The sequence below is a fragment of the Lutra lutra genome, chromosome 7 (genome assembly GCF_902655055.1).
Source record: "Lutra lutra chromosome 7, mLutLut1.2, whole genome shotgun sequence".
In the NCBI taxonomy this organism is placed as follows: domain Eukaryota; kingdom Metazoa; phylum Chordata; class Mammalia; order Carnivora; family Mustelidae; genus Lutra; species Lutra lutra.
The window spans coordinates 59,716,844-59,743,415 of NC_062284.1; the positions used below are offsets into that span (position 1 = coordinate 59,716,844).

The 26,572-nt window shown below is 42.9% G+C and overlaps 1 protein-coding gene across 7 annotated transcripts in view; it reads left to right on the forward strand.

Moving 5' to 3' along the window:
* The window catches only part of EIF2AK4 (eukaryotic translation initiation factor 2 alpha kinase 4), a 105,875-nt gene that overhangs the window by 19,823 nt on the left and 59,480 nt on the right, over positions 1–26,572 (forward strand). For 6 of the 7 annotated variants that reach the window (XR_007128570.1, XR_007128569.1, XM_047736212.1 and 3 more), the window contains 6 exons: positions 5,335–5,487; positions 8,576–8,656; positions 10,902–11,050; positions 15,359–15,474; positions 18,456–18,613; positions 20,740–21,275. Coding sequence is in view for 5 of the 7 variants with exons in the window: in XM_047736212.1 (XP_047592168.1) it covers positions 5,335–5,487; positions 8,576–8,656; positions 10,902–11,050; positions 15,359–15,474; positions 18,456–18,613; positions 20,740–21,275 (1,193 nt within the window). In the remaining 2 variants the exon portion in view is untranslated. Of the gene's footprint in view, positions 1–5,334; positions 5,488–8,575; positions 8,657–10,901; positions 11,051–15,358; positions 15,475–18,455; positions 18,720–20,739; positions 21,276–26,572 lie in introns of those variants that run through there. The other variant, XM_047736216.1, reaches the window with a different exon arrangement.

Genomic DNA, 26,572 nt, shown 5'->3' on the forward strand with positions numbered 1-26,572 from the left:
AAAGCTAGACTAGTTGACTTCCTGGGGCAGCAGGTTACTGTGGGCTTCTTAGGCCAGACCAGTTCTCTTCAAATATGAGCCATCTTTCCTCACTCGGGCAGCTCATGCTTAAGGATCCCATCCTGTAAAAACAGAGAAGAGTTAAGTAATGACTTACCACAGGTCTCCATGTCTCTTTTGGACCTCTGTGAAAGTGACTGGACTGTTTTTTGGTTGCATTCTGTAACACAGGAGTCATAGCAGGACCTACTCCATGGTTACTGTTCCCAAGATTTCCGGTGATTTCTTGAGCTACAGAGGGACTGAGGAACAGCCTGAACAAAAAGCTAGGCCCTGGGGATTACTGCAGAGTTCTTTCTGATGCAGTCTGCTGTTCTCAATGAAAAATAATATGGAGTTATACTGAAAATTCAACCATAGAATCCTTTGGTTTCTTGGATTCATGATGTGTGATTTTTTTTTTAATTTTATTTTTTATAAACATATATTTTTATCCCCAGGGGTACAGGTCTGTGAATCGCCAGGTTTACACACTTCACAGCACTCACCATAGCACATACCCTCCCCAATATCCATAACCCCACCCCCCCCCTCCCAACCCCCCCCCCCCCATCAACCCTCAGTTTGTTTTGTGAGATTAAGAGTCACTTATGGTTTGTCTCCCTCCCAATCCCATCTTGTTACATTTATTCTTCTCCTACCCCCTTAACCCCCCATGTTGCATCTCCTCTCCCTCATATCAGGGAAATCATATATGATGTGTGATTTTTTTAAAAAATATTTAATTTAAAAAATAATTTGTTAAAAATATCTTTGCTTTATTTATTTTTCATAATTTGGCATTAACTATAATCTATAATATATATAATCTATAATATATATATTAACTATAATCTATAATATATAACTATAATCTAAACTATAATCACTGAGCTGTACATTAGATCCCCAGAACTTAGTCTTACTCTTTGTACACTTTGACCAGGATCCCCTCTTTTCTCCAACCCCCTGGCTCCTGGTAACCACCACTCCAGTCTCTGTTTTTATGGGTTTGGTTTTTGTGGATTAAGTGAGATCATACAGTATTTGCCTTTCTCAGTCTGACTTATTTCACTTAGCGTAATGCCCTCAGGGTCCATCCATGTTATTGGAACAGCGGGGCATCCTTTCTTATGGCCAAATAATGTTCCATTGCATTGGAACCATGGATGTGCATCCATACCACATCTTCATTCATTCATCCATTGACAGGCACTGTATTGCTTTCATAACTTGGCTATTGTGAATAATGCTGCAATAACATGGGAGTGCAGGGATCTCTTCAAGATCCCGTATTCACCTCCTTTGCATATGTACCCAGAAGTGCAAGTTGCTGGATCATATCATAGTTGTTTTTGTTTTTTTTTTTTTTTTTTTTTGAGGTTCCTCCATATTGTTTTCCATAGTGGTTGAACCAGTTTCATTCCCACCAACAGTGCATATGGGTTCCCTTTTTGCCACATCCTTGCCAGTATCTGCTATTCCTCGTCTTTTTGATGACAGCCATTCTGATTGGTGTGAGGTGATAGCTCATTGTGGTTTGGTTTCCATTTCCCCAATGATGAGTGATGTTCAGCATCTTTTCATGTGTCTCCTGGCCATCTCAATATCTTCTTTGGAAAAATGTCTATTCAGATCCTCTGCCTGTTTTCTAACATTTGGGGGTTTTTGCTGTTAAAGTTCTGAGTTCCTTCTATATTTTGGATGTTAGCTCTTTATCAGAAACCTGTTTTGCAAATATTTTCCCCCATTCCATAGGTTGTCTTCATTTTGTGGATGGTTTCCTTTGCTCTGTGAAAGTTCTAAAATTTGATGAAGTCCCACTTGTTTACTTTCACTTTTGATGCCTGTTCTTGGGTGTTATTTTAAATTATACTTTTTATTTTGAGCTAATTACAGGTTCATATGCAGTTTTAAGAAATAATACTAAGAGATTCCATGTACTCTGTACTGAGCTTCAAGGCTGTTATATAAGTGAAATCATGTATTATGTAACTCTTCGGACCAGCTTTCTCTTCACCCAGCATAATGCTCTGGAGACTCATCCAGATTGTTGGGATGTATTGGGAGTCATTACTTCCTGTTACTAGGTAGTATTCCGTGGTATAGATACACCGCTGCTGATTTAGCCATCTACCAGGTGAAAGATAACAGTTGTTTCTAGTTTTTGGCTATTAAAAATAAAGCTGTGGGGGCACCTGGGTAGCTCAGTCAGTTAAATGTCTGACTCCTGATTTCAGCTCAGGTTATGATCTCCGGGTCTGTGAGATCAAGCCCCGCACTGAGCGTGGAGTCTGTTGAAGATTCTCTCTCCCTCTGCCCCCTCTCTCACATTCTGTCTCTTAAATAAAAAAGAAAAAAGAAAAGATGCCTGGGTGGCTCAGTGGGTGAAGCCTCTGCCTTCGGCTCAGGTCATGATCTCAGGGTCTCTGGGATGAGAGCCTGCTTCCGCCTCTCCCTCTGCCTGCCTCTCTGCCTACTTGTGATGTTTCTGTAAAATAAATAAATAAAATCTTGAAAGAAAAATAAAAGCCATTATAATCATTCACATATGTTTTTATGGGAACATAAGTTTTCAATTCTCTAGAATAAATGCCCAGAAGTACAGTTGTTGGTATATGGAAGCTGCATGTTAAATTTTTGAAGCAGCTGTCACACTTTCCAGATTGACTATACTACCTTACATTCCCAGCAGCAATATGTGAGTGATCCAGTTTCTCCACACCCTTGCCAGCATTTAATGTTGTCACTTTTTTTTTTTTTTTTTTTTGACAGACAGAGATCACAAGTAAGCAGAGAGGCAGGCAGAGAGAGAGAGGAGGAAGCAGGCTCCCTGCAGAGCAGAGAGCCCGATGTGGGGCTCGATCCCAGGACCCTGGGATCATGACCTGAGCCGAAGGCAGAGGCTTTAACCCACCGAGCCACCCAGGCGCCCCAAAGGTGGGCGATGTTGACACTTTTTAATTTCAGCTGTGTTCTAATAGATGTGGTGGTTATTTATTTATTTATTTTTGATGGTGGTTATTTTTACGTGTCAAACTTGCTAGACTGTGGTACCCACAACATTGCCCTAGATGTTTTTCTGTCTTTTTGTTGTTCTTTATTTTTAAAGATTTTATTTATTTGATGAGAGAGAGAGAGCCAGAGAGCACCAGCAGGTGGGGAGGGGTGGAGGGAGAAGCAGACTCCCTTGTGAGCGGGGAGCCCTATGCGGGTCTCCATCCCAGGCCCCTGGGATTATGACCTGAGCCAAAGACAGACACCCAACCACCTAACCCACTTAACACACCCCTCTAGATGTTTCTACAAAGGTATTTTTTAGATGAGGTTAACCTTTAAATCCATAGACTTTGGGTTAAGCAGATTATCCTCTATAATGTGGGTGGGCCTCATCCAATCAATTGAGGGTTTTAACTGAAAAAGACGGGTTTTTCTGGAAGCAGGGTAACTACCAGAGGATGGCTGTTAGATGGGACCTGCTGGGTCCCCAGCCTGCTGGTCTACTCCAAATATTCTGGACTCTCCAGCCTCTATAATTGCATGAGTTAGTTCCTTAAAATCAGTCTCTCCCTGTGTGAATGACATGCGACCGCGTGGGCGCACGTCCCCCGCCCCCATCCTATTGATTCTGTTTCTCTGGAGAACTCTGGCTAATACAGATGCATATCCTGAGGCGGTGGTGGAGTGGCTGTTACAAATGAGGGCAGGAGAGGCTTCTGATCAGGTCACATTTGAACAGAGTGCTGAGAGGAGTAGGACAATCAGCTGTGTAGCTACACAGGGAGAGAAGGACAAGAGCCAGTTTGGGAAGTAGTTCTTACTTTCATCTAGTCTCACATATTGTATCTGATGTGTTTGTACGAAAATGCTAGTCATTTAAATCAGTTGACAAAAGAAGAACGAACCCTCCACTGCTTGGCCCCTGTCTCCTTTCTGGTATAGAAATGGTTTCTCTCTGACATAATAGGAACTGCCTACTTACCCCAGCTTTTCTTTCTTTTTTTTTTTTTTAAGATTTCATTTATTTATTTGACAGAGATCACAAGTAGGCAGAGGCAGGTGGGGGGCGGGAGGGGGAAGCAGGTTCCCTGCTGAGCAGAGAGCCCGATGTGGGGCTCAATCCCAGGACCCTGAGATCATGACCTGAGCTGAAGGCAGAGGTTTAACCCACTGAGCTACCCAGGTGCCCCTCCCCAGCTTCTCTTTGAAGAACTTGGCCTCATAGACTCTGGCTTAGTGTTTGTCAGCTGTAAAGTGAAGTTTATCCAGTGATTGGCAGAGCTTCTGCTACAATTAAAAAACATATGAACTTCCACCAATAATAGCTGTAGTGTCTTTGCATGTACTCCTTGAGAGAAAGGTGGCATGAACACCATGTGAACGAATTTCATATTCTTGTGCATAGTGACCTTTATTACTAATTATCACGCTCTTAAGTCCTTTTAGAAATAAGACTTTTTAAACTGCTTTATTGTGATTGAGGAAAAAGACATTTCACAATGGTGGTCATCATCTGTAGAAGGAAGGAGCTTGGCACTCTTGACCTCTCTGGGGTTGGGGCAGTCAGTGTAGGGTCCCAGAAACCTTTGTTTTATGAGTTTACCAGCCCAGATAAGATTTATGACTCCTCCAGGTATGAGAAAGTGGCTCTAATGTTCCCATAAACAAAGTCTGAGAGGGGAGCATTTTTTCCTTCTGGTGGTATCCATGAATGCTTCCCTCAGTGGAAATGGAATGTTTGCTTAGTATTTATTGATCAGCTTCTACTCTTGTTACTAGCAGGGAGCTAGTGAGGCCTTTAAGTATTTGCCTTTGTACCCCAAAGAATGTTTTCAGTACACTGTATGGAGCAATGAAAGTTCTCACTGTGGCAATGATTCTTCTGCTATCATTTCTTAGACAGGTCTTCTAGTTGGCAAAGTACTTTATTTTTATGCCGTGTTAAATATTTTATCAGATTTATTTGTACACTAAATACTTGTCCAGAAAAATAGTTTGTCAGATTTACGGTAGAGAAGATGCCAATAAAGTTGAATAGGACCGTAAAAGAAGAAGAAAGCTTTTTATTTAGCTAGGTAGTGATTTGTCTTGATAGCAGCACAATGAGGTAAGTCTTATAAAAGCTTTTTCCTGCTGTGATTGCATCAGATACGAAATTCAGCAAAGGTCCTATCTGAGTTGAGTATCACTGTTGTAAGTGGGCCTCTGACTGCCTGCATCCTTTCTGAAGTCTCCTTTGGGCTCTGTCTTCCCATTACTTGACCAGTTGTGGTTGACTTTCTTCTGTATGTTTAGGTGATGATATTTGAACTGGCTGACCACGTGCAGTCATTTCTCAGCGAGCATAACAAGCCCCCTCCCAAGTCTTTCCATGAAGAAATGCTGGAAAGGCGGGCTCAGGAAGAGCAGCGGAGGCTGTTGGAGGCCAAGCAGAAGGTGGAACAGGAGGTGAGACCCTGGTCACTACCAGCGGCCAGGCCCAGAAGTCAGCAAGCTTCTGTCAGTTTTGACTCTGTCTCTGCCCACACACTAATCTGTATTTCAGTTTTGTTCAGCATGTGCTTTGAGCACTGGAGATTCATGTGAGAGGAGGCCCAGAGAGTAACTGAGAAATATGGTGGTGGTTTCCTCCCCCAGAGATACCAGTGTTGCTCCTAGAACCCTCCATCTGGTCCAGGTCTTTAAAGAAAAGAAAGGAAAAACGTTTGTTTCACTAAACTTCTTGTGGTCTCTCTGAGCTTGTAAAGCTGTGCAGGAATTCACTGAGCTTTACAGGCTGTTTTCTTCCCTCTGTGACATGTACCTACTGTCCAAATGAGTAGCAAAAGCCAGAGATGGAACTCTTTTATGTGCCCTAACCATTTGTATTTTTTCTTCAATCTCTTTTTGTATTTTTTCTTTAGTCTCTTTGCACAAGGATGTACACTCCTGTATCATATTTTTAAAATCCTTTAATGAAAGATAAAATACATATCCAAGGTTTTTTCTTTTTTCTTTCCTAAGTTTCCTTCTTGATTTTTAAAAAATTTTTAAAAAGATTTTATTTGTTTAACAGAGAGAGACACAGCGAGAGAGGGAACACAAGGAGGGGGAGCGGGAGAGGGAGAAGCAGGCTCCCAGCTGAGTAAGGAGCCCTATGTGGGGCTCAATCCCAGGACCCTGGGATCATGACCTGAGCTGAAGGCAGAGGCCTAGTGAGTCAGCCACCCAGGTGCCCCATCCCTCTTGATTTTTAACTTAGTTTATTCTCTGTTCAGTCTTTCAATCAACTTACCTAGAACTCTTTTTGGGGTGGTTTATTAAAATGAGCATCTGAAGTGCCCCCCCCCCCCAGACACTTCCTAACACATTAAATAATCATTTTTCCTTACTTGATTTGTAATACTTCCTGTAAGGTGTATTTTAACTATATATTCATTTGTGAATTACCCATTTTGTTCAGTTCATATTTTTTTCTTGAGTTCCTACCACACTCTTAATCAGTGTATCTTTTATGCTGTTTTAAGATGTGGAAAGTTGGGGTGCCTGGGTGGCTCAGTGGGTTGAAGCCTCTGCCTTCGGCTCAGGTCATGATACCGGGGTCATGGGATCGAGCCCCGTGTCAGGCTCTCTGCTCAGCAGGGAGCCTGCTTCCTCCTCTCTCTCTGCCTGACTCACTGTCTGCTTGTGATCTCTCTCTGTCAAATAAATAAATAAAATATTAAAAAAAAAAAAAAGATGTGGAAAGTCAAGTCCCCTTCCCTTCACCTTCCATTATACTTTTCTTTTTCCCCTCAGCCATTCTCACCATTTATTCTTACAGATGAGTTGCTGGATCGCTCTCTCAAAGTCAAACCAAACTCTCTGCACTAGACTTACACATTCACTTAGGAAGAATTGACACCTTGGCAATACTCAGACTCTCTATCCAGGAATGTTGGTCTGCTTATTCTTAGCTCTTGGTGAGGCTTTCTAGTTTTCTTCCTGTAGATGTTACTGTTTCTTAGTTACTTCCAAGGTTTTGTTATTCTGCCTTTCTTAGGTTCTTGCTCTTGGTTCTTCCCCATCCCCCCTTCATCCCCCCACCTGTCTCGTTGTGGCTGCCGTTCATGTGTTACTTCTGATCTTCTAGTTAATCCTGTAGTCTAGATATCATTTAGAGTTTAAAGTTCCTTATTTTCATTGTTTTCTGGAAGACCTGTTTTTATTAGCTAGTGAATATTTAGCCAGCAGTCTTGTTTTGGTATATTGTTTACTTATAAATTGGGGGTATTTTTTTTATTTTGTATTATTGCTGATACAGTTTTTGGTGAGTCTCTTAATGGTTTTGATATCTACAAACTAGAATTTTAGGGGACTCGTAAAAAAACAAACAAACAAACAAAAACAAAAAAAAACACCCCTCCAACTATTTTTCCCAACCTAAATTCAGTCTCACTTGAGGAATAGATACGTGAGGCAAACGGATGCAAATCAAAATGCCACTTTTATTTTATTTATTTATTTTTTAAAGATTTTATTTATTTATTTGACAGAGACAGGAAGAGAGGGAACACAAGCAGGGGGCGTGGGAGAGGGAGAAGCAGGTTTCCTGCTGATCAGGGAGCCCGATGCGGGGCTCGATCCTAGGACCCTGGGATCATGACCTGAGCCTAAGGCAGACGCCTAGCGACTGAGCCACACATGCATCCCCAAAGTACCACTTTTAATACTGAGAAAACTAGAGCATCGAGCTGAGGGTCTGTGGCATGTGGGGATGGTGCCTAAGCCACTGCCACCCCAGGTCCTGGCACTGATGACAGCTCAGTCCACCTGCACCAAGGGGACCTCACCCTCTGTGGTGGGGGGAGCAGACCCCAGCGCTTGTTCTCCACAGACAGGGAGACATGGAGGAGGAGGGGTGAGGTCAGGGTGGGAGGCTGCTGTAGGGGAAGTCTCTCCAGGTGGAAGCATGAGGAGTGCTGAGTCCCTCCCCACAGAGTCCAGAGACTTCACTAACCGGGAGCAAGTAGTGCATAAGAGCTGATGAAACTGTGTAACTACAGTTTGTTGTAAGATTCTGTATGATCAGGCCCTTTTGGAAGGGAGGGCTTGGATCCTAGAGATGCAGAAGAAGTTTTTGGGGGTGCTTAGTGGTTTGGGTGTCCGACTCTTGATCTTGGCTCAGGTCATGATCTCAGAGATGAGGTCTGTGTCAGGCTCCGTGTTTGTCATGGAGTGTGTTTGTCTTGCGCTCTCTCTCTCTCTCATAAATGGGTAAATACAATCTTAGGGGCGCCTGGGTGGCTCAGATGGTTGAGTGTCTGCCTTCGGCTGATGTCATGGTCCCGATGTCCTAGGGTGGAGACCCTCGTCAGGCTCCTGGCTCAGTCTGCTTCTCCCTCTCCCTATGCCTCTCCTCCTGCACATGCTCGCTCTCTCTCTGTATCATTCTGTCTCAAACAAAAACAAAAACAAAAAACATATACCGAAGTGCTAAAGGTTTTTTGTGATTGTAGGATTTATATGTTGTCTGGGTTTCAGAGATTGGCATTTGATGCACTGTGATTTATTTCAGCAACGTGAGATCCTTCATGAGATTCAGAGAAGGAAAGAAGAGATCAAAGAAGAGAGAAAAAGAAAAGAAATGGCTAAGCAGGTACTCTGTGAATTGTACCACACTAAAATAGTCTACATTTTGCAAAATGTAAAATGTTTTTCTTTCCATCGATGATGTTTTCCTCTCCTGTGTTATTACCAATAGTAAAGCTGGAAATGAAGCACTAAAAAAAATATCCCCCAAATACCATTCATTGTGTATTTCAGATTCCCCAAATGGAAGCAAAATTTAGAGTTGTATGTTATCTGTAGATGACACAGGCTGATAGAATGACAGTTGTTTATCAAATGAATCCAGGGAGAATAGAGATGGAAGCTTTGATAATTAACCCAGATCGGAATTCTTAGCGCATACTTGGAAAATACAACTATTTGTTCAGCTGAAGAGTGAAGGGAAATCCTATGGATATGCTGGAGATTTCATTCAATCATGGAAAAGAAGGATCCAACAGGGCAGGTTTAAAAAGCAGTGATGGAAAAGGATAAAGTCCTTTTTCTGTATTTTTCCTGAGTCCGGCTCGGTCAAAACGCCAGTTACCCGTGTTTGGAGAAACCCAGAGAAAATTTTACTTGTTCTCTTTTGTAGAATTATGCCATTTAACTTAAGGGCAACTCTGAGGGGTGGTGGGAGGCACTGATGTCTGAGTAAGCAGCATCTGGCTTAAAGCTTTGGTGTTTTGACTGCCAGCTCTGTGACCTTGACGGGTGACACTAAATGTGACTCATTTTCCTCATCCCTTAAAATGGTGATGCCAACTGATGATGCCTCCCTTCCCTCTCATGTAGTTATTCCCATAGATAAATGTCCTGTCCTCAGTGCAAGTACAGAGCCGTACACAAATGTAAGGTGATCTAGGACTGCTTCCACTAGCCCTGTCTTACTCTGATCCCACCCACCCAGCCATCTGCTCCCTCTTTCAATGCCTCCTCCCTCTGTTCACCCCCTCTTGCTCTTTTCCCTGACTTGTCATGAATCTTGTAAGATTCTAAGCATTTTTCATTTATAAAATTCACATTCTCTTCATACTGTGACCTGGTCTTCAGTTCTTGAAGCAGTACATGTCTGGACATTAAATTTTTAAAAGTTCAAGTTTATTACACCTGAAAGCATTCAGCTTTTTTTTTTTCTTTTTTTGGTTTTTGCTTCCGGCATAAGAAAGGTCTTTGGTCATCGGTTTAACGCGGGGGGGGGGGGAGTCAGGGAGGGGTCTGGAGGGAGGGTGAGGGAGGACTACAATGGGGGACCTGTAGGCTGGGGGTGACCCATCGGGGTCACAGCAGCCACCTGCCCCTCAAGCCTGGTTTCAGCCCGGCCTCTCCTGGGACAGAGGCAGGATGCTTCTGGTGGCTCTGGCAGCCCCTCTGAGCCCAACTCCAGCCTCAAGGGCCACGCAGCTCCTTTCAGCAGCTCCCCCTCCACTAGTACACCCAGCACAGACCCTGTCAGTAGGCCAGTGCTGGGCCTCTTCCTCTGTTGTGGGGGATGGCAGAAGCTGAGGAGCACCCCGTGAAGGGGGCAGAAGCGCAGTTCAGCTTGGTTTCTGTCTCAGGTCGAGGGCAGGGTCCGGCTGGGCAGCCTTGCTCCCACCGACCCCCACAGCGCACACAACTTCTCCCGTCCCCAGCCGTGGCCTTGGAGTAGGCATAGCAGAGGTGGCTGGTTTCTTCTGGGGATGGTCTGAAACTTCAGCACCCCCCACCCCCCGCAATGCCCTAGGCCAGGGCAGGGGCGGGAGTTGGGGGGCAGCGGGGAGACTTCACAGTACGGAAAAGAAGGTGGAAGGGAACACAAATTGGGAAAGTGGGGGGCCTCCGGCCAGAAAACACTGCCAGAGCCAGGTGCGAGGGGCCCTGGGTTTGAGAGGGGTGGCTTAGCCCTGCCTGCGGGTCTCCACGGGCGCTGAGGGGCCCTGTAGGGGAAAGCTGGTGGGGGAGGAGAGCCCTGCTGCTGCTGGTGGTTGGGGGGAGGCGGTATTCGGATGGAGGGGAGGGTGAGGAAGGGTCTGGGCCCTCCGACGGTCCCAGATCAGGGGTTCTGTGTCCCCTCGGGGGCGGGACCATCCCTGCCCCCGAGCGTCTGTCAGTCAGGTCACATGGGGAGTTGCTGGCCCAGCCCCCCCATCTGAGTCCTGGAAGTGCCTTGAGGTTTGGGCGGGGCTGAGGAGTGGGGGAAGGTGGGGCCTCTTCTTAGAGTCACACTCTCTACTGAATTAATGATTAGGTACCATGATTTTCTTTGACTTATGACTTGTATTTAAAGTAGGTTTTACTTTTCTTTCTTCTAGGAGCGTTTGGAAATTGCTAATTTATCAAACCAAGATCAGAACTCTAGGAAAGACCCAGGAGGACACAGACCGGCTGCCATTCTACATGGAGGCTCTCCTGACTTTGTGGGAAATGGTAAACATCGGACCATCTCCTCTGGAAGGTCAAGGTATGTCCCTGGGATTTCTGATTTGTTTAGAAGGATGAAGGCTATGGAAGAGATAAAACAGCTTGCAGTGACCTGTGATGGATTTTCAGGGAATAGATTTAGTAACTTTTTCAAAGCCTCTAAGTCTTAATGTATTGGCAATATAAAATAAAATTTTCATTTGTTCTAACTCATTCCAAGTATCCTTCTTAAAAAATTTTTAAGTTTTTATTTTAATTCCAGTTAGTTAATGTACAGTGTTATATTCGTTTCAGATGGGCAGTATAGTGATTCAGCAGTTTCATACATCACCTGGTGCTCAACACCGGTGCCCTCCTTAATCCCCATCACCTATTTTATCCATGCCACCACCCACCTCCCCTCTAGTTACCATCAGTTTGTTCTGTGTAGCTAAGATTCCTTTTTTCTTTTTCTTTTTCCTTCCTTCCTTCCTTCCCTCCTTTCAAGATTTTATTTATTTGAGAGAGAGAGCACAAGTAGGGGGAGCAGCAGTGGGAGGGGGAGAAATAGGATCCTTGCTGAGTGGGGAGCCCGACACAGGGCTCGATCCCAGGACTAGTCTAGCATCATGACCTGAACCAAAGGCAGACACTGAACTGACTGAGCTACCCGGGCCCCCTTAAGATTCCTCTTCTTGATTTGTTCTCCTATTTTTTTCCTTTTGCTTGTCTTGTTTCATAAATTGCACATATGAGTGAAATGGTTTCTATCTTTCTCTGACTAATTTTGCTAAGCATTGTATTCTCTAGCTCCATCCATGTTGTTGCAAATGGCAGGATTTCATTCTTTTTTTTATGGCTGAATAGTTTTCCATTTATTATACGTACCACATTTTCTTTATCCGTTCATCAACTGGTGGACACTGGGCTGCTCCCATATGTTGGCTGTTGTAAATAATGCTGCAGTAAACTTAGGGGTGCATGTATTCCTTTGAATCAGTGTTCTCATATTTTTTGGGTAAATACCCAGTAGTATGATTGCTAGATTATAAGGTTGTTCTATTTTTAACTTTTTAGAGAACCTCCATACTGTTTTCCAGAGTGGTTGCACCAGTTTGCATTCCCACCAGCAGTGCATGAGGGTTCCCTACTCCACATTCTTGGCAAAACTTGTTTCCTGGGTTGTTGATTTCAGCCATTCTGACAGGTGTGAGGTGATATCTCATTGGGGTTTTGATTTGCATTTCCCTGATGATAGATGTTGACCATCTTCTCATGTGTCTGTTGGCAATCTGGATGTCTTTGGAGAAATGCTGTTCATTCATGTCTTGTCTTGTGACCATTTTTTAAGTGGATTATTCTTTTTGGGCGTATTGAGTTGTAGAAGTTCTTTATATATTTTGGACACTAACTCTTTATTAGGTATGTCATTTGTCAATCTCTTCTCCATTTAGTAAGTTGCCTTTTATTTAGTTCTGTTGATTGTTTCCTTCGCTGTGCATGAGGTTTTTACTTTTTTTTTTTTTTTTTTAGATTTTATTTATTTATTTGCCAGAGAGAGAGAGAGCGAGAGAGCGAGCACAGGCAGGCTGAGTGGCAGCAGAGGCAGAGGGAGAAGCAGGCTCCCAGCCAAGCAAGGAGCCCGATGTGGGACTCGATCCCAGGATGCTGGGATCATGACCTGAGCCGAAGGCAGCTGCTTAACCAACTGAGCCACCCCCAGGTGCCCCCCTCCAGTAGTTTTTTTTTTTTTTTAAAGATTTTATTTATTTATTTGACAGACAGAAATCACAAGTAGGTGGAGAGGCAGGCAGAGAGAGAGAGGAGGAAGCAGGCTCCCCACTGAGCAGAAAGCCCGATGCGGGGCTCGATCCCAGGACCCTGGGATCATGACCTGAGCCGAAGGCAGAGACCTTAACCACTGAGCCACCCAGGCGCCCCCCAGTAGTTTGTTTTGCTTTTGTTTCCCTTGCCTCCGAAGACCTATCTAGAAAAATGTTGCTGTGGATGATGTCAGAGGACTTACTGGCTGTGAGCTCTCCTGTGATTTTTAGGATTTCAGGAATCACATTTAGGGCTTTAATCCGTTTTGAAATTATTTTTGTGGATGATGTAAGAAAGTGGTCCAGTTTCATTCTTTCGTGTGTAGCTGTCCAGTTTTCCCAGCACCGTTTGTTGAAGAGACTGTCTTTTTTCCCTTTAGGTGTTCTTTCCTGCTTTGTCAAAGATTGACCATATAATTGTGGGTTTATTTCTGGATTTTCTCTTCTGTTCCTTTGACTTATTGTCTGTTCTTGTGCCAGTACCGTACTATTTTGATTACTACAGTTTTGTACTATAACTTTAAGTCCAGAACTGTGATGCCTCCAACTCATTCTATGTATCTTTAATTAAACTAGTTTTATAGCTCATTCCTCTTTATAATGGCCTATAACGCTCTAGTCTTGCCTCCAGTGCAATTCCATCTGACTTCTAATGATCTAACTGTTCAGTAAGTGAGTTTTTAAATTTTCTTCCGTTGGAATCATCATCCAGTGAAATTTTCACACTGTATGTGTTTTCAGTCTGTAACTCAGTAGGTCCCACCACAGATATTCCAAAATGGGCACAGGTGTAGAAGACCCTCTACAAGAGAACGGGAACCCCAGTTTGCTGCCATGGTGCCCCTCTCTCTCACTGCTGAGGACATGGGCTTCCCCGTTGTCACAGGTGTATTCTGGGTTTTTTTCCTTTTACCAGAGATCCCATGAAAGATACTACATCTTCCTCCACATCCTTTTCTACTGAAGAATGAAGCTTCTCTGTTTATTGTAACCCCTGTGGGCAGGAAGGAATTTTAGTGCAGAATCCATTTATGAGTGGGTGGGTGATTAAAACCGTGTAGTTACTATAAATCAACTTCTTTATGTGTTTATCTCTCATGAGACTCTACGCAGCACTTAAAACAAACACTTTTATTCAGTGAAAAGAAACATCTTAGGTACCAACGAAAGACTTGCATAAACTTTCGGGTTATAGTCTATTTATAAGAAAGAACTATTTCAGTTCTTTCCCTAATTACCTACTTTATAATTTCTTTCCTAATTATCTACTTAAAAAAATCACCTTAGAAGTAATTTTGGTATTGTTTAACCACCTGCTGTTAAGGTAAACCAAATGTTTTCTTGAGTACTGTTCCTGGAGTCCATTCCATTTTAAGATGGTAACTCCTTACACCAGTTTAGAGTATTTTTGTTTGCAACTGGGCTTCCAGTAGGCAACATAGTTGGAAGTTGTCAGAGTGATTCACTAGGAAGTATTTGACCAATTCCTTTGTGTTAGGAACGGGAATAAATCAGTGCTACGGAGAAGTCTTTCTGGCTATACAAAAAGCAGTCTTTTAAGGTGTCCAATCCTGACCATCAGGAGCTCTCTCCTTTGCCTCTTCCCTGCATCCTCTGCCAATTTATTCTCTTATATTCATAATCCCCTGAGTATTTTTGCATTATCATCTAGCTTCCCAGCTACTGGTTCTCACAAAGAAAAAAAGACAGAAAATGGGGAAGAGGGGAGGACAGGGTGGGCTTTGAGTATTATGGAGAAGTCATAAAGGGGAATGGCAGAGCATATGTACCAAAGACAAGACAGCGAATGAGAGCAGGCAATGGTTGGGGGCCTAGCCGGAGACGAGGAATTTGTAAGGTTCCAAACCCCCATTTGCAGCTTTCTTCACATGTGCAGGTGCACAAGAACTCAGAGATGTGGAGTCGCTGTGGGACTGAGCTAAATCACTGCTCTAGGACTGTGACAATGGAAATGGTCCTTATCAGTGCTGTCCAATAGGCTGGTCTCTAGTCACTTGTGGCTGTTGAGTACTAAAATTTTGGCTACTGCTGTTGAAGAACGGAAATTTTAATTTATTTTTTTTTTTAAGTATTATTTGCCAGAGAGAGCGAGAAAGAGCAAGAGCACACAAGCAAGGGGAACAGCAGGCAGAGGGAGAAGCAGGCTCCCCACCAAGCAAGGAGCCCGATGTGGGACTTGAACCTAGGACTCTGGAATCATGCATGGTCTGAGCCAAAGGCAGACGAGATGCTCTGAGCCACCCAGGCATCCCTGAACTTTTCATTTCATTTAAATTAAATCTGAATAGCCACATGTGGCTAGTGGCTCCCCTTTTGGACAGCACCAATATAGAATTAGGGGGTTTGTAGAGTTCATATGGAGAAGACCTCCACAAAGTGGAGTGCTAATGATCCCATTAGCGCTTCGATTCAATTCCTAGTGGAGATGGTGAATGGACTGGTAAACAGGAGAAAATGGAGGGGCAAGAATTTCCTGTGTTAATCTTTAGTTAAAAAAAAAAATCATGTCCAAATTTGTTTTTAAGGCGAGAACGTCAGTATTCTGTATGTAGTAGTGAAGATTCTCCTGGGTCTTGCGAAGTCCTGTATTTCTCCCTGGGTAGTCCTGATCAGCTCATGGTTTACAAGGGGAAATGCATTGGTGAGTAAACTAGCTAAATTGATTTAAGATATTCTAACAACAGAAGTTAAATCATGAAGGAGTAAAGTGGGACGGACACTGCATTGTCTGATGCAGGGAGAACTATTAAGTCCATGAGTCATTCTAGTTCCCATGGCCTGAGGACCAGAATGAGAAAGTGCTCGGTTTCCCCTTCTGTGAGATGGAAATAAAAACCTAAGCCCTTGGAAATACCGTTAGCATAAAGATAATTTAACATTTGTCCTTATTCTCATTAGTCAAGCTTTTGGAAACCAAAATGGTTGACATTGCCAGTAGAATGTGTATAATGAAATGAGTTCTAATGCCTGTAATCTCTAATGACCAAGTCTAATTTTCTTATGTTGATATTCATCTGAATAGCATTTTCCTGCTTGGCATTCCCGACCAGGAAAAGCACTTTGTTTTCTGTATGTTTTACTCAGCAATTTTGTCTCCTCATGGCTATTTGGAGTAAAGCTGGTTTAGCAATTTGTGTTTTGAATTGTTTATGTCAAAATCAGGTTTTCAGTATCTACCTCTTTTGTACGTGTAAATGTACGTCTTTTATCAGCCACACAGATACATCTGCTAGTTGGTGTAGGGATCACTTGCATGTAGTGAATTGGACAATTTAATTTTCAGCCCGTGACTGTTCTTACCAAAGCTAACAGCCAAATTATCTAAATTGAATTTACTTTCTTTTGGTGTCCTTTTCCCGTCTCCTTTAAGGAGATACAGATTGGCAGGGGCGTTGCCAGGGAGCAGGCAGCAGATAAGAGGGAAACCGAATATTTGAATAGTCCATGAACCAGACAGTTAATCTTGGCTGATGGAAAGCTGCCCAAACGGTACAGGACCGTGTGTACAGAGTGTGCCGTATGCAGACAAAGCAGCCATTCGAACAGCCTCACAACCTTGAACCTGAGACTGTCCTTGACTCAGAGACATCTCAGACTCCCAAATTGGCAACCTAAAACTCAGTGGTTTCAATAATATGGGGAAACCAGGAAGGCAAATTAATCCAGCTGCTTATTACCTTCGCTCGGTCTCTTATTCCCACTGGTATGCGTTAGATCGATTTACCTAAGTTAGTGCGCTCCTTAGGGGACACATTGGCAGTTGGAACATTTTTTAATAAAACCATCAAGTAAATTACTTATTTTGCTTTCTCGCAACAGGTCTGAATTTTTAAAATATGTACTCCTATTCTACAAAATGTTTTTGTAAAAGATGAAATCATTAACATTTGTTTTTCAACTCAGAGCTGTCATAGAAGCAGAGAAGGCTGATGGGTGAAGCATGTAGACCATTGGTGCAAATGATCATTAGCACATAATAGAGTCTCAATCAGAAATCTCCTGGGAACATACTTCCTTCAGTCTCATTGCAATGTGTTCTTTTGTCCCTTTTATTACCGCATCACAAAAAAGTGACAAGAGGAGGTTGGTGATAACAAAATGACAATACCAAAAAACCTTGCAGTCAGCAATTAGGAGACCCCCACCGGGTTCCAGTTAAGGAGACACATATTGCAAGACCTTGTACTGTATAATGTGCACATTTAATTAGGCTTTCTGTAAATAACATCACATTCCATCCCATAAACATTAAAATCAGGTGTCTCCACGTGTGTACTGCGTAGACTCCCACCTTCCACGGGTGGAATTGGGTTGACAAATTTTCACGTATGAAGGTTTTTTCCCCTTAGGCTAAGAATGTCAGGAATTATTTATAACTAGCATAAGAGATCATTTGCATTAAAATTTCTTATATTGCCAACATTTCTATGAGGCTAAAAACTGCTATTCAGTTAAAAAGTCTGTGAGCTGGTTCAGCCACATTCCCCCAACATCTTTTGTACTCCAGCTGTCTTATAAATATGGGTTACGTTTTGTTTTTAAATGAAAAAAATGTTACTTGTTTTAGAACTTTTTTTGTTATGAAGACAGTGTAGCAATGTGGAAAACAATTATTTATATACTAAGAGAAAAAGACCAAGTACTGTATAACAGTGGTTCTCATTTGGGGGCGGTTTTGTCCCCTGGCGGGTGTTTGTGGATGTCCGGAAATATTTTCCGTGTGTAAGACCAGGGTAGGGATGCTGCTGGCACCTAGTGGGTAGAGACCAGAGGTGCTGCCAGATATCCTACAGTGGACAAGACAGCCCTTTTCAACAAAACATTTTAGTCTAAATTGTCCCTAGCATCAAGGGTGATAAACGCTGTTATATATGCTATGAGCTGGTAAATTAGAATCAAAGGAGAGGGATCTGGAAGACAAAAGAATGATATTGTGGGTGATACTTTTCTCCATTTCTAATTTTTTGGTCATTTCTATCCTAGTCTTTACTGAGAATTGGTGTTAAAGAACTTTTGCTCTCCCAGGTACAAGTGGAAACCATATGCCCATCACTGAATGAATGTGTTGGTCTTTTTAGCTTCAAACTGAAACGGTCATTTCTGGTTCCTTCCCCCAGAACCATTGGGCAGTTTGTATTTGGTGAGCATACTGAAATTTTGGAGTCAGAAGATCATTGATCTATTCAGATTTCCAGATTATTTATTAAAACTTGTTTTTAATACTCATCTACGTGGATGGAAAGATCTTGATGGAGTGGTCCCATTTCCAAATTCCTTTCGTCACAGTGGTTGGTATTTAGCTCCATGAGGGTGGGCAGCATCATCAGAAGTGAGCCAATGATGGAAGGAACATCGTGAAATAGAGGAAACACTGATCTGAGACTAAAACCTTATGGTTAATTATTGTCCCTTTGTAAAAATTAATACTTAATGGTTCAGAATATGTTGTTAAATACTAAAAAAGTTGGTTACAAAAGAGCATGTATTACATCCAGTCGTATTTTTTATAGGTAGCATATGGTATCCACTGTTGAATGAATGCATGAAGATACAGACCCTCTTTCTTTACCCCCACAGAAAATAGACCAGTGAGATTTCATCACATTTTCTTTAAATGTGCAGGCAGTGATGAGCCCCTTGGAAAGTTAGTTTACAATGCTTTGGAAACGGCCACTGGCAGCTTTGTCTTGTTGCACGAGTGGGTCCTTCAGTGGCAGAAGAAAATGGGTCCGTTCCTCACCAGTCAAGAAAAGGAGAAGATCGATAAGTGCAGAAAGCAGGTGGGTATCCAAGTGGCCCCTGAGCAGAGCCCCTACCTTGAACTTGACAAGATGACAGGACAAAAGAGCTGTGCATTTGCATGGCTAGCAAAGATGATCCAGAATGGTAGGAGATCTGTTTAACCGGAGGGATGGTGGGGGGCCCCTCCCCTTTCCAGAGTTTTCTCAGCCCCTTGCTGCTCCTTTCAGAACACTGACAAAACATGGTCAGACTTTGTTGTGTGCACCGCCTTTCTCTGCCTCTCTTGTGACATGAATAGCTGTCCCCAGCTGGGGCTGGATCTACTTCATTCTCATGTTTTCTGTAATCTTTTGGAATCTTTGCATCAGAACTGAATTTTAGGGGACTGGACAGTTTTTTGTTTGTTTTGTTTTTTTAAAGATTTTTATTTATTTATTTGACAGATCACAAGTAGGTGGAGAGGTAGGCAGAGAGGAAAGCAGGCTCCCCACTGAGCAGAGAGCTTAATGCAGGGCTCTATCCTAGGACCCTGGTATCATGACCTGAGCCAAAGGCAGAGGCTTTAACCCACTGAGCCACCCAGATGCCCCAGGACTGGACAGTTTTTTTTTTTTTTTAAATTTATTAATTTATTTATTTATTTGACAGAGAGAAATCACAAGTAAGCAGAGAGGCAGGCATAGAGAGAGGAGGAAGCAGGCTCCCCGCCAAGCAGAAAGCCCGATGTGGGGCTCGAACCCAGGACCTGGGATCATGACCTGAGCCGAAGGCAGCGGCTTAACCCACTGAGCCACCCAGGCGCCCCAGGACTGGACAGTTTTAACGTTAATTTATAATTCTGAGTTTAAGAAGAACATTGAACATTGCATATCACACAGTGACATCATAAAGAGGTTACAAACAGTAGGAAAGCACTGTGTTTAGAAATGTGTATTTATGATAGAAAAACTGGAAGTAAATACACTGAAATCATAATGGTTGTCTTTGGGTAGTGACTGTATAGGTCATTTGTGGGTTTTTTTTCCGTTTGTGTTAGTACTTACACAATCTTAAAAAGATTGATGCTGATGCTTTATAATCAGGAAAGGCTTTTCTTAAGATCTTTTTTATTATTTTTAAGTAATCTGTATACCCAACATGGGGCTTAAACCCACACAACCCTGAAATCTAGAGCTTCATGCTGTGGCAACTGAGCCAGTCAGGTACCCCATCAGGAAAGGTTTTTTAAAAAATTGTTTTGTTTGTTTTGTTTTTTTTTGCCTTGTTTTGGTTTGATGTTGTTTTGGTTTTGTTTTTTGCTGGCCTTACAGCAAGAGAAATTGCTTTTAAAAGCTGTTGACACAGGCCTCTGGGTGACTCTGTGGGTTAAGCGTCTGACACTTAAATCTCAGGTCTTGATCTCGGGGTCTTGGGTTCAAGCCCCATATTAGGCTTCATGCTGGGCATGGAGCCTACTTAAAAAAAAACAGAGAAAAATGATCAATTTTGGGGTGTCCGGGTGGCTGAGTTGGCTAAGCGTCTGCCTTTAGTTTAGCTCACAATCCCAGGATCTTGGGAAGGAGCCCAACATTGGGCTCCTTGCTCAGTGGGGAGCCTGTTTCTCCCTCTCTCTTGGGAAGGAGACTGGCATCAGGCTCCCTGGTCAGTCGGGAGCCTCTTCTCCCTCTTACTCTGTACCTCCCCCTGCTTATGTTCTCTCGCACTTTTTCTTTCTCTGTCAAATAAATAGGTAAAATCTTAAAAAAAAAAAAAAAAGCTGTTCATCAATTTTATAGTATTTGTACGCTAGATTTTGAGATCACAGTAGTAGAGAAATAATTAAATTGCTTTCATCTTTATGAACCATTAGGTTGGCCTTATAATTTAGGGGGGGATACAGTTCAGAACATATTCCTTCTCCTTTGAAAGTACATTTTCTATTAAATATTTTACTTTTTTTTTTTAAGATTTTATTTTTTTGACAGCGAGAGGGGGAATACAAGCAGGGGGAGTGGGAGAGGGAGAAGCAGGCTCCCCACTGAGCAGGGAGCCTGATGCAGGGCTCAATCTCAGGACCCTGTTCCAACTGAGCCAGCCAGATGCCCTTAAATATTTTACTTTTGAAATGAAATACCAGTTAATGCTGATCAATGCAGTATTATTTGGTGATGTTTTTCCTCATCAGATTCAAGGGGCAGAGACGGAATTCAGTTCACTGGTAAAACTGAGCCATCCAAATGTCGTACGCTACTTTGCAATGAATCTCAAAGAGCAAGATGACTCCATCGTAGTGGACATTTTATCGGAGCACATGAATGGGGTCTCCCTCGCCGCACACCTGAGCCACTCCGGCCCCATCCCCGTGCATCAGCTCCGCAGGTACACAGCTCAGCTCTTGTCGGGCCTCGAGTATTTGCACAGCAATGACGTGGTGCACAAGGATCTGCGTGCATCAAATGTGCTGGTGGACGCAGACGGCAATGTCAAGGTTACAGACTACAGCATTTCTAAGCGCCTAGCAGACATTTGCAAGGAGGACATGTTTGAACAAAGCCGAGTTAGTTTTAGTGACAGTGCCTTACCTTATAAAACGGGCAAGAAAGGGGATATTTGGTGTCTTGGTCTTCTGCTGCTCTTCCTCAGCCAAGGCCAAGAATGTGGAGAGTACCCCGTGACCATCCCTCATGACTTACCAGCTGACTTTCGAGATTTTCTAAAGAAGTGAGTATCCTTGAGATTCTCCCTAATTGCACTTTATTCCTGAACTTTTAAAAAAGTTTTTATTTATTTGAGAGAGAGCAGGTGCATGAGCAGGGGGAGGGGCAGAGGGAGAGGAACAAACCAATTCCATGCTCAGAGTGGAGCCTGCAGCTGGGCTTGATCCCAGGACCCTAAGATCATGACCTAAGACCGAGGCAGATGCTTAACTGTCTGAGCCACCCAGGCGCCCCTACTCCGGAACTTGTAATTGTGCTTAAATGTGCTCAGCATCTAAGTGATATGTTCAAGCTTAAAAGTGAGGAACAGGATTGAAGTTTATTCTTCATTCTTCCAACCCTTTCTCTGCCATGTAGGTTCTGATTTCTTGCGACTGGCTGACCATTTTCATTTCCTTCACTTGCACATCTCCTAAATTCCCCTGGGCTTAGTAGAAGCTTTTCAGACTGCTTCTGGGGAGTGCCTGGTAAATCTAGGAAGTTAAACAGGGATTGCTACAGGGAAAAATACCCCAGGTACTCCAAACGGAAGACCCTCTCCGTCTACCTTACCTGCTGGGTCCTTGTCCAAAGATAAGGCCTCCTATCTAAAAACAGCTCTAGGAGAATCACCGTTCTGCCCCTTGTTCTTCTAAACCATTCTTGATTAGCCATGTCTCCTTCAGTCAGCTGATAGAATGCAGTGACTTCCAAGCACCAGCCGTAGGACTTTCGACACCTGTAAATTCCAGGTGCACATTTCATTACAGAGCCACGTCTGACTGCTTTGAGAGACTCCTTACTGAAACGTTCACGTGGGGCCTAAAGTTTTTGTCCAGGTCCTTCCCTTCAGTGCTTTCCTGCTTAGCCCTGCCTCTCAGCTCTGTCCAAGCCAGACCTCGGTTCTCTCAGTTTCTCTGTTAAAGAAGAAGTAAGATCCTTCAGTGTGGGTTTTTCCAGGCCCTGCCCTGGACCAGCCTTCCTGCGGAAGGTGAGCTGGACTGGTTTCTTCCCTTCCCAGCGCTCATGTCTTCTTTCTCACTTTCTTTTTCCCAGCCATTCACTTTTATCCACTTCTACATCTCTTTTACCCTTTACATTGTTTTTCCTATTCTCAGCCGTCCCAAATGCCACTTGACCTGAGCCAGAGTGTTATTTGCTGTCCCTCATGACTTATTACAGAAGTAGTTGCACTTCTGTTTAAATAAGATAGTTTCTGTGTAAAATAAAAGCAGACGTGATGTACATACAGTCATGGCAAGAGGGCAACTTTGATTCTTTATACTGTGTTCTCTCCTTTAAGTATATAAATGTCTTAAGATTTCTAAGGAAATCTTTTTCAATTTCTCCTAAATGCAAAAGAATTTTAAAAATATTTATTTAGGGGCGCCTGAGTGACTCAGTCATTAAGTGTCTGCCTGCGGCTTAGGTGGTGATCCCGGGGTCCTGGCATCATGCCCCGCATCAGGCTCTCTGCTCAGCGGGAAGCCTGCTTCTTCCTCTCCCACTCCCCATGCTTGTGTTTCCTCTCCTGCTGTGTCTCTCTCTGTCAAATAAATGAGAAAAGTGTTTAAAAAAATTTTTTTTTATTTAAATGCACCCCAAGGATGAAGTTGACTAAAAGGAAACCAATAGAAATAAGGTAATAGAACCAAAGATAGGCTCATTTCATTCTTCAGAATTTCACCTTTGGCTTCTTTATTGGTCAAGGGTAATTTAGCAAATAGCATTATATATTTTTATTTATTTTTTATTTTTTTAATTTTTATTTTTTTAAAGATTTTATTTATTTATTTGACAGAGAGAAATCACAAGTAGGCAGAGAGGCAGGCAGAGAGAGAGAGGAGGAAGCAGGCTCCCTGCTGAGCAGAAAGCCCGATGTGGGGCTCGAACCCAGGACCTGGGATCATGACCTGAGCCGAAGGCAGCGGCCTAACCCACTGAGCCACCCAGGCGCCCCAGCATTATATATTTTTAAAAAACAACACGTTGCACATCAACTTCCCAGTATCTCTTACATTTAACAGCAAAGTGACAGACTCTGTAGCTCATTTTCTTCTCTCTGGCTGTTGAACTTGAGATCGGCACTATTTCTCACTCTGTGTAACATGGTTGTCCTTTAGACTTTTTTGTATGTTCCTGTCTCATCCTAGACTGATTTGATGGACAACTAGATGAAGGAGGGGCACATATGGTATTATTTTACTGCCTTTGCTGTCCAGCCCCAATAAAAAAAGAAAAAATCATTCACCAACAACATAAGCATAGCAACATTTCATTTGTAGTTGCCTTTTTACTTCTTGGTGACTATCCTCTGGAAAAAGGTTTTGCTCCGTCATCAGTCTCTGTGACAGGAAGGACCCCAGCCTGGAGGCAGACAGCTGGTTTCAGGTCCCACCCTCACCCCTTCCTAGCTGAGTACTTCAGCTCTCTACCTTGAGGTTTGTCCTTGTAAAATGGATCATTTAATTTATTTATTTGAAAGAGAATGAGGTGGGGAGGGGCAGCGAGAGAAGCAGACTCCCCGCTGATTCCATCTAGAGACTCCAGGATCATGACCCGAGCCTGGAAATAATCTAAATGACCAACAGTAGGAGAATGTGTATATAATGTGAGTAAATTCTGGTAAACTCAGAAAGATTTTGAAGTACTAGCTTGGAAAGATCTCTAAGACACGTGGTGTAATACCGTGATTTATAGTGAGAAATATATATTTGGTCTTTACCCCTGTTTCAAGCACAGAGCTTTTTTTTTTTTTTTTTTTTTTTTTGGTTGGCTCGGAAACTTGAGGCCACCTCAGTGCCTTCTATTTTTTTATTTTCTTTTTTTAAGTTTTTATTTAAATTCCAGTTAACATATAGTGTAGTATTATCTTCAGGTATAGAACTTAGTGATTCATCACACTTATAATACCCAGTGGTTGTCACAAGTACCTCCTTAATACCCTTCACCCATGTAGCCCATCTCCCACGCACCTCCCACCAACCCTCAATTTTTTCTCTATATGCTGTTCTTAGTAACATTTTGCAATTGACACAACTGAGACACAGAACTTAATGACTGACTTTGTTAAAGCTCTTAAAACCATTGTCTCTTTTTGTGTTAATGAGGTGAATTTTGGAACTCACCTGAGGACCAGGGCTAGTTGCCCAGAGAGCTGACAGAGAACCAACCCATTACTAGAGCAGTTGAACTTCCAGTCTCTCTTCCTGACCTATGAGGTGGAGAGAAGGGCTGGACATTGAATCAATCACCAGTGGCCAATAATGTCTTCAGTCATGCCTATATAATGAAGCCTCCATAAAAACCCCTCCAGAGGGATGCCTGGGTGGCTCAGTTGGTTGGGCGGCTGCCTTCAGCTCAGGTCATGATCCCGGCGACCTGGGCTCGAGTCCCGCATCGGGCTCCTTGCTCGGCAGGGAGCCTGCTTCGCCCTCTGCCTCTGCCGCCACTCTGTCTGCCTGTGCTCGCTCTCTCTCTCTCTCTGACTAATAAATAAGTGGAATCTTTAAAAAAAAAAAAAAAAAAAAAAAAAACACTCCAGAAGGCTGGGGTTTGGAGAGCTTCTGGTTGGTGAACACAGAGGCGCTGCCTTTCTTCTGTCTGGCTGTTCCTGAGCCATATATCCTTCCATAAGAAACTGGTACTCTGGTAAATAAAATGTTCCTCCGAGTTCCATGAAGCACTCTAGCAGACCAGTTGAGCCCAAGGAGGAGGGGGTTGTTGGAATCTCCAGTCTCTAGCTGGTTGGTTGAAAGCAAGGTTGTGATTGGCATCTGCAAGGGGTTGAGGGTCAGTCCTAAGGGACTGAGCCCTCAAGTTGGGGGCCTGATGCTATCTCCAGGTAGATTGCATCAGATTGAGTTGAATTGTAGGACACCCAACTGACGTTGGAGGATTGCTTGGTGGTTTGGTGGTTCCCCCCCCACCACCACAGCCCTCCAACATGGAATTGTGTACAGAACTTTTGCATGATCAAATGAAAAAAGCAAGTTGAGGATAATATAAGATGATGTAGTTTAAAAAAAAAAAAAGATATCCACAAAGCAATTCTGTTATTTTTTATAAGATTGTGTTAAATGCATAGAAAAAAGTCTGGAATGACAAGACATGAGAGGAATTGGAGAGAGATGGGGGTTTATCATTATCAGTAATATTTTAATATTTGCACAGAGAAGGTTTTTTATTTTACTGATGGAATTAAAATTAATCTTAAATTTTGGGGGGGGGACCATATCTTACACAAATGCTTTTACTGTGGTCTTTTCCATTTCAAGGTATGAAATTAGGAGTGCTTTGCAGTTTTAACTGCCATCGCTTTATAGGTGATAAGTACAGAATTCACAGTGATAGTTGGTTCTTTGAAATACACTATTAATAATTAGGGTCAGGTGCTACTGAGTGGCACTACTTAGGTCATTGTCATAAGAGACAAACAGTTTAGGTTAGTTAGAACAGTGGTTCCCAGACTTTAGCTTGGATTGTAACCACCTGGACACTTTGGTAAAAGCACAGATTACTGCCCCAACCACCAGAGTTGCTGATTTTCTAGGATAGGTTTGGAATAGAATTTGTAAGAAATTTCCAGGTCATACTGGTACTAATGCTCCTGGTCAGGGACACCACCTTGAGAACCACTGGGTTAAAGGTATGGCTTGTCTTCATTAGAAGGCAAAAGTGATTTAATAGAAAAACAAGGTTCAAGGAATGAGAATGAAAAGAAGTATATGATAAAATGTGGGGCTTTTTAAAAGTAGTCCTTAACTGTTACCAAGTTATATCATATCATGATGTAAAGTTTCTCATATTGGGGCCCAAACCTGTATCAGCCATCAGATTTGCTTTTCTTTTGGAAAGCTTTGTATTTCACTGGTCCCTGGAGAGGCTTAATGTAGGATGGGAAGTCATTACACTATTCAGTGGGTGTGCAAATTCGTAACTTGTGCTGTCTTTTTTTTTTTTTTAAGGTTTTATTTATTTATTTGACAGAGATCACAAGTAGGCAGAGAGGCAGGCAGAGAGAGAGGGGGAAGCAAGCTCCCTGCCAGACAGAGAGCCCGGTATGGGGCTTGATCCCAGGACCCTGAGATCATGACCCAAGCTGAAGGCAGAGACTTAACCCACTGAGCCACACAGGTGCCCCTATAATTTGGGCTGTCTTAAACCTGTTAAAAAAAAACCTGTTCCACAAGGTAAGTCTTCCTGCTTCTAAAGACTATATATTTTTTGATGCCCCACTTACCCCCAGTGGTCAGCGTGTATTAGCTTAGGAGTGCATTTTGGTCTGTAAGCAACAGGTGTTCTCTAATGTATACTTAACCT